This window comes from Lagopus muta, chromosome 1, assembly GCF_023343835.1.
Source record: "Lagopus muta isolate bLagMut1 chromosome 1, bLagMut1 primary, whole genome shotgun sequence".
Classification (NCBI taxonomy): Eukaryota; Metazoa; Chordata; class Aves; order Galliformes; family Phasianidae; genus Lagopus; species Lagopus muta.
Window position 1 is genome coordinate 103,795,732 of NC_064433.1, and position 13,429 is coordinate 103,809,160.

Below are 13,429 nucleotides of genomic sequence, written 5' to 3' on the forward strand. Positions count from 1 at the left end.
TTGCAGTGAATCAACCCAACACCCATTTGCCTACAAGTCTCTCACTGCTGGCCAGGGGGCTGCATTTCCAGAGCCTGTGCACACACACAAAATGCTTGCTTCCCCCAGGAAGGAAGGGGGGTTGATGTTATCACAGATGCTCTCTGCTCCTCCAGTCTTTTGACACCATCCCACGGAGAAAGCAAACTGGCAGCAGAGAGACAGCCTGCTGAGTTAGGAAAAAAAGGATGCTGGCGTTTGTTTACAATTCAATTAAGACTTGAAATGTTGTGACCCATAAGGAGAAAACTACATTTTGGTTCCAGAAACCCTTCAATCTGATGTGACTTATGTCTTGTAAGGCACAATAAAAACATAAATATTTACTTGATAACTTCCTCTTTTCCTCTCCTTCTGCACTGTCTGCAGCACAGCTGGGCTAATCCCATTTCCAGCACTCTGAATCCTGACCTTCTTAAACAATCCCATACCAGGACGTTAAAACACTCTAATCTATAAATAATGCATTCTCCTCATCCAGCAATGGATTACTGTTCCATAAAACTCAAAGAAACACACCACTTAGTCTATTATTTAACAAAATAATACTGAGAAATACAAATCAGCAAAGAGCCGCCCTCTTTCTTGCTAAATTCTTTCAAATATTTGACACCAAGATTTCTTTTGCATTTGATTTTGCTCTCTTAAAAAATTGTTATGGAGCAGTTATTCTCTTCCGGTCGCCACCAAAGACCTTCTATTTCTTTGCAATGGCAGAGACCAGAACTAGCTGGTTAGCCAATGTCAAAGCTAAGAGCAGTGTCAAAGAATTCTGCTGCCATGGAGTCATCCAGCCCAACCACCAGCCCACCCCCCCACGCCCACTGCCCACGTCCCTCAGTGCCACATCCACACGGCTCCTGAACACCTCCAGGGACGGTGACTGCACCACCTCCATGGGCAGCCTGTGCCACTGCAGCACTGCTCTTGCTGAGAAGAAAGTCTTCCTAATATCCAACCTAATTTGTATCCACCCTGATCCTCTCCTAGTGTCTAACCTAATGTGTAGCTTCATTGAAAGTCAGCTGTGTCTGCTCAGAAGACCAATATCTAGCTGGCTTGCTCCCACCTCTGTATTCCCACAGGCTGCCATCGTGCAGAAGCAATGCCTGCCCTATGCTGAAGCCAGCAGAAACCCCATCACTGATTTCCTGGAGCAAAAGCATAAAGCTACAGCAAACGCTTGAATGATGCAAATCTGTGGCTTGGCAGATTTAATCCCAACATACATTCTGGAAAAACAAAGTAGTTCTGCTTCAAAACAAGTTGGAGCTCTCTTGCAAACAGACGGCATCCTTTCAAGAGCGAGTTCCTTGAGGAGGTGCGAGCAGGCATGCCACGCTTCTGCTCTTGGTCCCTTAGCACCATTTGCCATGATTAACACAATGATTTGCCACACATTTCTCATAGCACACAGATCACTTCTGCCTCTGAAAGGATAAGGGAAAAACAAGCAGCCCACTGACACCCACAGACTGCTCCTTTGGCTCCAGAACATCAACAGCAAGCGAACACTTCAGTCACCTCTGGAATACCAAAACACTGTCAAAGGAATTAATAGCTGCCTTGACAATGGGTTTCTGGCATATTAAATGAAACAATTAAAGCTCTAACATTTAAAACAGCTACAGCGTGACTTTGTTCTGCCAAAAACAGACACAGTACACTTCGCCTCTGCACAGGAAAATTCCTCAGAGCCGATAAGCTGTGAATCAGACCTGAACCCCACTCCTTCCATCAGGAAGCACCCAGCATTGCAGTGGCAGAGGGTCAGGGTCGCAGTGTAGAGACACCCCCAGGGCCAGGCCGGTTCTGAATGCTGTCTTAGTCATTGTAACTGCATGGCCAGGATGCCCACATTTCCCATCACCAACACAGGAATTAAGCAATTTAGATTTAAAGATAGCGACTGGTGTATGGAACAACCTCGTAAGCAGAGTAGTAATCAGAAAAAAACGAGCAACTTGATGCAGGACAGCCTCACGCCTGCTTCTGCAGCACTGCTGGGATGTGGCCAAGTGTGAGACCTTCAGATCCCCCTTCTCACCTGATTTAGGGGTGCTGCAGCATCGCCCTTCAGAATGTTTCAGCTCTCAGTGCCTCACAGAAACATCTAACAGAGCTCAATTCAAGTTGAAACCTTTTGCAGGGCTCATTTTAAACAATTAAAGAGCATGGCAACCTGTAATTACTAAAAATACAGCCAGACAGCTGGAGAAGGGAAGTATCTTGAACAAGTAACAAGATACTACATTTTCTCTCTGAGATAATTTAGCTACTAAATAGCTGGCTCCCTTTCAATCACTTTGAATTCTCCCTGCCTGCAACAAAAGCGCGGTGCGTCCGTACCTGCGACAAGCACAAACCCCGTAAAAGCAAACAGTGCCCAATGATCCCATTAAACATGACTTAGAAAAAGAAACACTTCTGTCCACGCTGGGAAAAGACACAAGCTGAGAGAGGAAAGCCTCACAGAGGTTCCCGGACATGCTGCATTTCAGACAGCACAACAACGCAACAGCCCACAGACACATTTCACAGCCTGAGCTTAACTGCTGTCCCCAACCCGGCCCCCAGGAGAAGTTTGTGCTGCTGTAAATCATCTTACCGTTCATCATCAGTAGCACAAACATCTTTGCTTGCCGTATTTCACAAGCGCTGGCTGCCAATAACAGAAAGGAGGAAGCGTCAGCGTTTCATTCCCCTTCTGCTTCAGAGTGGGTGTAACTCACGAAGTTTCATGCAAAGATGAGATGGGCCCATTGGGTGTGTTTGAAGGCTTGGGCTCTCACCATCCCTCCCTCCCTCTCCCTGCAATCCTCCTCACAGCGCTCCCCAGGCGCTGGCTGGTGGGAAATGCTGCCACTCAGCCGCTGGCTCCCGAAATCCCAGCTCCTGAGGACTCCCCTCCAGGGTGGCTTTAACTCACCGTCATGACGAAGAGCAAGGGCAGCCCATAATTACAACACCCAGCCCGCTGACAGTGGCAACTCATGCCTGTGACCACAGCACCGTCGTCCCCTCTGTCGCTTCGCTAAACTGTGCCCTGCCCAAGGTTTGCACGCATTTTCAGGGGGCAACTCAAAATAAAAACTTCTGACCTATTCTGCACTTCTTGCTGTTGTCCTCAACTGTCTTACGTACTGCAAGATCTCTCCTCAGGTACTCCTCTGGGAACACATGCATGCCTAACTGTCCCACGTTTCGTTGTCCACTGGTGCAAAGGAACTGAAGAGATCTGAAAACTCCACATGGATCAGGTATTTCTGAGTTCACTGCTTTCACATAGCTGTTTCTAAATTCAGTTTCAACCAGCACAGTCCCCCAAAATCAGGATTTTCTAATGGCTGCTACCAAAAAGAAACAGAAATACAAATCCTGTTTATCCATAAGTTTGCCCTATTTTGACTCTGTGCTCAATTATAAGGAGGAAGAAAAACAGTTATCAAACTATCCTTGGAATGAAGCAAACAATGCAGTCAATATTTTATATAAACAGAAATCACCAAATTAAACAAGAAATTAACATTTACAGCTCAGTGTGATGCTTCAGAAATACAGAGCACTAACCGTATTCTAGAAGTTCTGACCTCTGCAATCCAGAAGTAACAACAGACTGGGCAAAGGACAAAATTATTACAAAAAGAAGAAGAAACTACAAAAGTTAGGCACAAGACCCCAGCTCTTCCATGGTTTTGTCCAACTGCAACAAACACAGAGCTATGGGGCTCCCCATGCTCAGGTGCTATGGATGCTGGAGGACAGGATGGGAGGAGAAGAGACTTTCCCGGAACATCTGAGCCGAGGCAGCTGGACAAGTGATGTGATTCTGCACAATCATTCTTAATACACCCCATTATCGGAAACAGGCATGCATGCAAGCTGAGTTTACTTGCGGAACAGTCAGTTTTAGTCCACCTCAAACAGCAGGCTTTGTTTAACTTCACATCTAAGTCAGATCTTTCCGATGTATCTGCCCACGCTCAGAAACCACCGGGTCCCCCTGTGGCTGCAGGCACTCCTGCCGAGCAGGGCAGTCCTCCATCGCAACAGCAGAAAGGGCTGAGGGAGGGATGGGACTGAACGCATGCTTGGCAAAGAAAGTAATGGAAAGACCAATCCCCAGCCTTACAGCTAATTTGAGCACAGAATGAGTAAAGCCAAACATCTGTGGGCCAGCCAGAAGAAAGAAACCACAGGCAGACCAGGGGAGCAGGCTGACTCCTCCTGAAGTGCTCAGGGAGGGCAACAGCAAATCCCAAGCAGGCTAGCAAGCAGGTTTGGCAAGTTGGGAGTGATTCAGATGACAGCTGCTCCCACCTGCTCCAGGTTCAGCAGGGCACAGCAAACACTCACCGTCTTCAACAGCCCGAAAGGCAAAACCACGTTGGGAGCTCCCATGTCATCTGCACTTAGTCACCAGCACCAAAATGGCTTCTCTGTTACATGGAAACTGGTGTGTACATATACACACGCATGCATACACACAAGCTCCCTGAGATACAAAGCAATTACTCTCAAGTCCTAAAGAAGAAGCATATATGCTTACGATGTGAGATTGAAAGTGATTGTCTGAAGTGTTTTTCAGCTTAGAAAGACCAAAGAGGCACACCCTTTTGCTACAAGCCTTAAATGGATTTGCATTTTGCTACAGTGCTTTGTGACACCTTCTCCTGCCATCTCCTGATTATCTAGAGCAAGTCCACAACCAGCCCAGGATCCCCCCAAAACACTGGTTAGATGTGTCTGCCTTCCCCTCTCGTAGCTGCCTTCAGGCAAAGAAGGCAACAGTCAGCCTGGCCACCGATGAATTTTAAACTGGTGCAGAAGGACCAAAAGCAGTAATTTCACCTCCCCATCTTGACCTGGTGCAAAAAGGATGACCCTTCTGCAAAACTAGGCTGAGGAACATGGCCCGCAAAGGCCCCAGAGATTTCCAGAGCAAAGTAACAGGCGCAGGTAGGATGGGGAGCAGCCAGCTGGCAACACCCCACCTCAGCCTGTTGGTTCAGGCCCGCCAGTCCCAGGAGAACAGGCATTTCCAGGCCCAGCCATGCTGTCAACCCCACTAAGCCATTTCAATACATGCCTTTTGATGTGGGCTTTCTCCCAGATGCACATGCTAGCTTGTATAAACCGTGGTGCTCTCTGCAATTAGCAAAGACCTACCAAAACCTGTTTGGAGGCAACCTAGCATATTTTGGGCCAGAGACAGGCTGCCGAGCTGGCCAGCCAGCGGAGCCATCACCTCCAGTACAGTGAGAGAAGTGGCCACCAGCTCACCAGCTAAGCACTGCAGGCCTCTGGCTAGAAGATGACATGCAGTTGGCGTGAGAGATGGTTATGCTTCTCCTCCTTTTCTTAGCCAAATGAATACAGTATAGATGGGAAAAGCCCTTTCCTTTCCATTACCACAAAAAATAAAATCCTGACAATCCTACAAGGAGTCTCCAGGCCCTCCTTGAGTCCCCTTCTGCTGAGGAGAAAGACATCCCCAGTGGCCCACATCAGCTGGGGACATCACTGCAGGACAGCACCTCCTCAGCTGTGGAAGGAGAGACACGTTCCAGCAGACGTGAGTCCAAACCCTGAGTAAAGGTATCTTCATCAGACCTAATTAACATCCTTGGCTTCTCACACCCGGGCACACCTGCTAATTAGCACACATGAGTTAATATCATTTTAACAATGGATTATCACTTTGGGCAGAGAAGTGGTTGGGAGTAGCTACAGTACAGTGACTCACAGAGCACAGCAGTAAGTTATGAGGAACATCAGGGCTACGCAGACCGTATCTCTGTAACTATGGGTTACCTTACAAAGCCGAGGCGCTTCAAAAATTCATGATCGTATCAGCTGTATTTTCCACTGGTGCAAACAGATGGCCTTGGAGAAGCGTCCTGTCTACAGAAAGGCCCCGTCTCCATCCTGCAGGCAACTGGAGCCTTGCAGACCTTTTTTCAAGACCTTGATGGCAATGGTGGTGATTCTAAAGAGGGAAACCACAGAGGACAACATACCTGCTTTTGTCAACCCTCTGGTCAGGCACATTCAGGACACAACCCAGGGCCAAGAAGGCAATTATCATCTGCCAAGAATGACAACAGGCTGCACACTGAGATGGCTAGCTCCAGTTTTGACGGAGCTCCAAACATCCCACAGCCACAGACCAAGCTGGTGGTGCAAGCGAGGCACTCTGACACACTTGGCTGTGATGTTACATTCCTTTTTCACAAAACACTGTAAGCTACAGCTCTATAATCAAAGCCTGGGTTTCGGAGGTCAAGTTGTTTCATGTATATCCTTGAGGATAATGGATACTTGTGGCGAAACCAGGCACGGGGGGCTCCACTTTGGTAACACCCCTATCCTGAAAGTAACTCCCACAGTGGTACCCATGCAGCCTCACACATCCAGAAGGAGCTATGACCAAGACTACTAGTAAAACAAAAGGTTGTCATTGTCTAGATGAGGACACAGTTTTGTTTGAGCCACCTTTTATTCAACGATGAATTGAGATAGAAAGTCAACACAGGCTTCATTAATTGTTTTTTAAAGTCTCAGCTTTTGAGCTGGATCTCTGTGATGCAGAATCTCACAAGCGGGCAGTGATGGAAAACCACGCATTACCATCAGAATCACTTACCTCCTCAAACTGATACTTGACGCTGCCTGTCTTTACTTCATCCAATAAACCTGCAAACCAACCCTTGCCGATTAAAGAATTTTAACACCATGAAAATTTATACTAGATTGAATGCATCCATACTCCCCTTTATCAGAAGGAGTTTCTCAGCCTCATGTTTCTATTTGGGATTAGGAACAGAATAGTGAAAGACAAGTATTGTTCAGCCACAAATAGTTCCATTTCAGCCTCTACAAAAGTAAGCTAATGAACTAAAGGTTTTTTTTTTCCTTTGGAGAGGTCAGCATATATATCAACTCATGGGAAAATTGATCCCAGTTGTTACATGGCAAGGGTAGCTGAAAGGTTTCTAATGAGCTACAGGGAGGGGATGGTGGCAATCAGCCAGCACACTTGCCTGTGAAACCACCATCAACAGGCACGCACTGCTACCTCTGGAGCAACGAAAAGTTAGAACTGAACATTTGTATTTCCTTGTGCCACTTGTTGCTTACAGTTCTCACACTGACTCTGCAGAGTGTGCTCGGGGAAATCACTCGCCAACAGTCAGCACAAGTCACCCCACACGCAGAGGTAGGAGCAGTAGTAGCAGTGACTACCGGAGTCATCCAGATTCATACAAGTAAAGCACACACCCCCATGCATAGAATCGTATCATAGAGTAGTTTGGGTTGGAAGGGACCTTAAAGAACATTGAGTTCCAACCCACTTCCTTGGGCAGGGCTGCCCCCCACCAGCTCAGGCTGCCCAGGGCCCCATCCAACCTGGCCTTGAGCACCTCCAGAGATGGGGCACCACAGCTTCTCTGGGCAGCTGTGCCAGCGCCTCACCTCCCTCTGAGGAAAGGATTTCCTCCTAACATCTAAACTAAATCTCCCCTCTTGCAGTTTAAAGCCATAACCTGTTGTATCAGCCTCAGACTGTAAAAAGTCGTTCCCCTGCTTATAAGTTCCCTTCAAGCATACAGGATTCCTATCTATCAAAGAGGCCTGCTTTTAGTCATCTAGCCTCAAGAAAGCCTAAGTTGTGAGGCTGTCCTGGCTTCACAGAGAAGCTCATGCACACATGTACCCAAGGCTGCTGCAAGCTTCTGCAGCTCCCCAGCCCAGGGAGGGCTCACAGAGTGCATGAGACCCCTTTGGAGGATGCAGGAGGCAGGGCTGCCCGGTTCACAACTGTCACTGTGGCTCAACAATATTGCAAGAGCTTAATGCAATGGGATCGCTTCCTTTTTCAACGACCAGGATCATGGAGGCACATTTTATTCAAGAAGTATAATCCTAACACTTCCTCTCATTTCTTTGAATTTCTTTGAAAGAAACTGCACAGTAGCTGCTGTCATCTTCTTGGTACACTGACATGCTTCCACCAGATCACTGCCAATGGTTTCACTTTTATTGGAAAAAAATCAGTTCAAAATGAGTGACAAGCTGTACACTAGTGATGATGCTGCCAGGTGATGGATATCATAGGTTCACATTAGTTGTCAACATTATTCAACACTAAACACTAAAATAGGACTCACAAGCTTTTCAATTCACCACACTGAAGTATGAAGCGTACAGGATGTCTTCAAAGGGGCCTTAAGCTGCCCAAAGCCAGGTAAAGCCTTTGACATACAGCAAAGGTCTCTGAGCTTTATTTATTTTCAGAAGAAAAAAAGCAGCACACTGTCATACGAAATTTCATTACAGCCCTGGCCATGTTACTCATGTTACACACAATGTGAAACAAAGCAACACAATATGGGATGCAAACACTAACAAGGGAAGACAGAAAGACAAATTTAGAGAAGAGTGAAAAAACAAAAGAAAAAAAAAAAAAGGCATCTTGGAATCCCAGATTGTGGTCCAGACCCCACTGAAAGCAATGGCAAATATCTCCCCAGTGCAGTAAATTTAAGCCCAAGGTCTCTAGACACCCTCCTGAGGCCTGCAGAGGGATGGCTCAGCACTCCTGCATGCAACACAACTTCTGCACTGAATGCAACTGCTGAAAAGGCCTAATCCCAACAATGTCAGTTTTATGGATAAGATGGCATAAAAGAGGAAAAAGAAACAGAGATCATTTACAAACCAAATCCTGTTTATTCATTCCAGCTTGCTTGTTCCATCTGAGTCACCAAGATGACAGGCAGAGTCATCATTGGCCCTGTATTAGGCCAATATTTATAGCAGAAAGAAAATGAAGCATCATAAGGAATAACTAATTAGATGTTAACGTAACACTGTGTAGAACTGAAGTAGCATCCCACTGTGCTTTATAAATAATTAGCAAATTAACTTTCATAATACCCCTGTGAGGCAAGTATTATCTCTATCCTCTACACGGCCAAGCAGAGAGCAAGTAGTTTGCCCATGACCACAGACCTTGCGCAGAGGCAGAGTTACAGTTGATGCCCTGGTACTGTCGTTAACACCAGCCCAGTATAAAGCTCAACAGTACCAAAATAATTTAATTAATTAAAACGTCACATCTGGCTTAGACCTACCAAAATCCATGATGCTGCCTAATGGCAGCCTCTGCCCCACCTCCAGCAATGGCTCACCGTGCACACAAGGCCCTGTCATGAGTTGGGAGAAGGGGGGCCAGGAACCAAGGTGGGGGGGAGAGGGGGAAACCACACCACCCGCAATAGATCCAAAGTAAACAGCTCTGAGCAGCTTCCCCTTTTCTAGATCCCCTTTCCAGGCGTAGCCAGGAGGCAAACTGGGTATGAAACTAAAAACAGTGACTGTAAACTTCCACAAACATAACTGGCATGACAGGAACTACCCTCCCAACATAACCTTTTTTTAAAGCCCATTTATTGAACAAAATCATCATCTTCAGTGATTCTAAATACTTTAAGGAGACTACAACAGTGATGCCGTTTGCACCCTCCTTTTTGTCACCCCTACCTCCAACCCCCACTGCATAGGGGTGATGGACACATCCAAAGCCAAGTCAGCTTCTCAACAACCACTCACTGTCAGGCAGTGGAAATTGGAAAATCATGGAAGGGAAGCACCCAGCATACAGGATGGATGGCAGAACAAACAGTCCCATAGGTGCCCAGAGGCTTCTTTGAGCTTTCCACAACAACAGTGCTCTGAAATTAAGGATGCTCTTCCACAGCTGCCCACACCACCCAAAGCAGGCAACAAGGCCAGCTCAGAAAGCTCCCACTGCCGCCCCATGGTCCCAGCTTTGCCAGTTGCTGCAGACCAGATAATGAGGTAGATGCAGGTTGAAGGCACTGTTTCTCATTGTCTGGTCCCCCCCAAGAAGCACTCCAAGACCCCCACAGAAAGAAACGGTACAGAAATGTAAATGGGGGCTATTACTTTCTGTCAGATGCATGTTAAGAAAGTAGGCAGACCTGCATCTATTTTAGACACAATGCATAAAAATAAAAGATGCGAGTTGACTCTATGCGTTCTCATTTTTAGAAAACAAGCTCTATTTCTTTTCTTTTTCCTTCTCCTCTTTCCTATCTTAACAGCCAGATGGTAAACAAACTCCCCTCAATGTCAAAGAAAAGAAACCCCAATCTGGTATGAATTTTACCGCATCCGAGCTCTACACAGGAATCAGAGCCCAGTCCTGACAGTCTTTACATATAGCCTGTCCAAAGCTCTCCAATGTGAGCAGAGGCCTTACCTTCACACTGTGCTTAGAGGGTAAGCACCACTGACTTCCATATGGCAACTCAGAACTATAAATATCACAGCTGGACTTGCCATCCCCCAAAACATCTCTAAGATTTAATATCTGCCAGTTTTATGTCTTAGTGCCTTCCCTTTTTCTACCTTTCCTGTTAACTTGTTCGAGCTACTTTAGTGGTCTTCTTCCCCCTTATAAAACCTCCCATCAAGTCATTCAATTGAAAAGCAATTTTATCAGGCAATTTTACTTTTATATTTTTCCTTTTTATAGTCACCTTGTTCACTGCAATGACACAGTATCAGTTGACAGTGTTACTGTGTACTTGTTTGCCTGCCCTGTACTCCTCAAAATGAGCAAACCAATAGCTGTCAAGAGCTGTACCCATTCTAATGGTGCCCATGCTATGGTCACGTACAGTGCTACAGTCGTCATCAATTGAATCACTAGTAGTTTTGTTTGAATACATGCAGATCTTCACCATGAAGATGCCTGAGATGAGAAATGAAGCCGGACCGTGATGCACAGGGAGGTTGTGCAGGCTCCATTCTCAGAAGTCCGAGATCTACCTGGAGAAAGATCTCAGAACTGGCCCTGCTTTGGGCAGAGGGACTAGATAGACTAGGTAGACCAGATATCCCCACACATCCCTTCCCACCTGACTGACTCTTGTGATTCATGAATTCCAAGCTCAGGGGCACACTCTCAAACAATTATGAACCAACTGCTCAGGAATGAGTCTGGCAGAAGGGCAAAAACTCCTCATGAAGAGATCAGCCTTCCTAAGTGCTGGTCAACCCAACCACACTGCCTTGTAACTTACTCACAGCTTGTGGAAGGGTTTGATCCAGTCAAACCATGCCAATGACAGTGACGGATGGATCCTGCCTCCTTACAGATCAATTGCCAGTCTTGCCTTCCAACCTAGCTCCAGGGCCAGCCACAGCACCCCAAGCTGCTTCAGTCCAGCTGAGATGAGAGCACACAAGTCTCTGCTTGGGCTTACCTATAACAGCCATTTCACCAGAGAGACACTGACTTCCAACAGAGACTGTAGCATTACCCAGTGGCAGTGGGATGAGCACAGCTGTCTGCCAGGTATACCCTTATCTACACTCTCAACCCATAGCAGAACAAATTTGGAGGACTTCCATACACAGCACGGAGGCCAAGAGCAAAGCACATCAGAGACATGCTAAGATAGGACAGTATTTAGGAATGCCATTGGCAACTTTTACTTTGAAAAGCTTCAAAATTACAGGAAATTGTTCGGACTCCCCCTGCTAAGAAAACAAACTGAGAAGCGTGACCAGGAAACACTGTTTAAATGTTGGCTCTTTCTCATGGTTAGCAGGCAAGGGAAGGAGGTGAAGAAAAAGAGCAGGAGAAAAGCATGAAATGTCTTCTCTGAACTGCAGTCTGAAGTCTTTGACTTTTCCTTGATACCAGTAAATCTAAAAGAAAATAAAATCTCTCCAAGTCCGGTTCCTAGATGGAAGAAGGTCACAGCTTGTTACAAAGAAGACAAAGTACATGGACTGCAATATTCAAACACAGGCTCTGCTCGTGCAAGCCAGCTACCAAGTAATCACAGACCACTGACAACACTCACTGGCAATGCATACATAGGTACACACACATGATGTTACACACTCTCCTTTGGAAGACCTGCATTAAGAGCCAACCTGAGCCTGCAGCTACCCCACTGCCACTCAACCACTACTTTTTGACTTGCACAAATGTATGTTTCTAAACGCTCAGGGATGATTAATATCCTTTGAGTGATCTCTAAGACTAAGAGTTCATACGCAGATTAACTGCTTAAGCAAGCTCAGGGGCACAGACCAGCTCTCTTACACTGGCAAAAACCTTGTTCTCTGACAATCATAATCATTTCAGAACTGCTGATTAATTTTCCTTATCTGAACTTCTTTTTTTTTACTTTTAAAGTCCTGCCTGTTCCTTTTATTTGAGGCTTTTCAGTATTTGCTTCTTTCTTGAGTATTAGAGACTGGCTTTTGATTAAATACAACATTTGGAAGCCTGACTGCAGTACTGCCTGCCTTAGGTCACAGAATCATACAATATTCCAAATTGGAAGGGACTCGTAAGGGTCACTGAGTCCAACTTCTGGCTCCAAAAAGAACCTCTTCATTTTATAAAAATCATTTAAAAACATAGGAATTGCACGATAAGCTGCACTACCATTTATTCCTAGTCATTTTCTATCCACTGCTAACTGGTTATCTACCATTTCCAACAGGAGTTTGGCTTCTGGATTATTTTGATTATTTCTCCTTGGCGTTTATCTTTGTATTTCTAAATGTCTTTTAAAAACCTGGTTCAATTAAAAAAAAATAATCAAGAGAGAGAAAGATTAAATGGTATCTTAAAATGAATGTTTAGAGAAGTTTATAACCCTGCCATACATTCATCATATACAATCCTCCATATCCTGGGCCACCATGGCTAACCACAAGCAGGACTTCAGCTGCCTGACAAGGGTCTTCTGTCTCAAAAACTCTCTATGTATCAACTCTAAGAAGCTCTGGGAGATGTCAGTGTTATAGAACAGATGCTTCTCTGCAAAAGCCTGTGCAAACCAAGTTATTTCTCCTGCCAGATCTATTCCTATTTCCCCTCCCATAAATACGTGATTAATATACAGCAGGATGGTATAAACAGTAGTGAGTATGCATTAAACTGGCAATAAATGGGGTAGTGGCAGGAAGAGCACAGAAATAGGTTGCAGAGCAGTACAATAGCTTGATTTAATCAGTTGCGTTACTTGCTGAAAAACAGTAATCAGATACCACAAGCTTTTGCATGCCAAGAATGCTGCACTTGAAGAAATCACTTCTATGACTTGGGCCAGCTTCCCCCTCTGTAGCTACAATTAGCAGATAAGGGAATTCTTCAGACTTAAATGATCACGTTCCACGTTTTGGAGCTCAGCAAAAACCAGCTGAGCTATCTGGAGGCAGGCCAGACGAGGTCAGGACAGCACAGAGGGTGTGATCATCTATCTCCTCACCCACGTTAGGGACACAGGGTGGGCCTCAGAGCATACCCATCAGCTGCACTAAAGGGGAGCCTCCT

At 45.8% G+C, this 13,429-nt stretch overlaps 1 protein-coding gene across 12 annotated transcripts in view; it reads right to left on the bottom strand.

Moving 5' to 3' along the window:
- Positions 1-13,429, bottom strand: part of TIAM1 (TIAM Rac1 associated GEF 1) — a 172,192-nt gene that overhangs the window by 109,990 nt on the left and 48,773 nt on the right. For 3 of the 12 annotated variants that reach the window (XM_048934116.1, XM_048934127.1, XM_048934122.1), the window contains exon 1: positions 2,648-2,813. The exons of 8 other annotated variants lie outside the window; for them this stretch is intronic. In XM_048934116.1, the coding sequence (XP_048790073.1) occupies positions 2,648-2,672 (25 nt within the window). In that variant the 5' untranslated portion in view covers positions 2,673-2,813. Of the gene's footprint in view, positions 1-2,647; positions 2,815-13,429 lie in introns of those variants that run through there. One more of the 12 variants, XM_048934128.1, reaches the window with a different exon arrangement.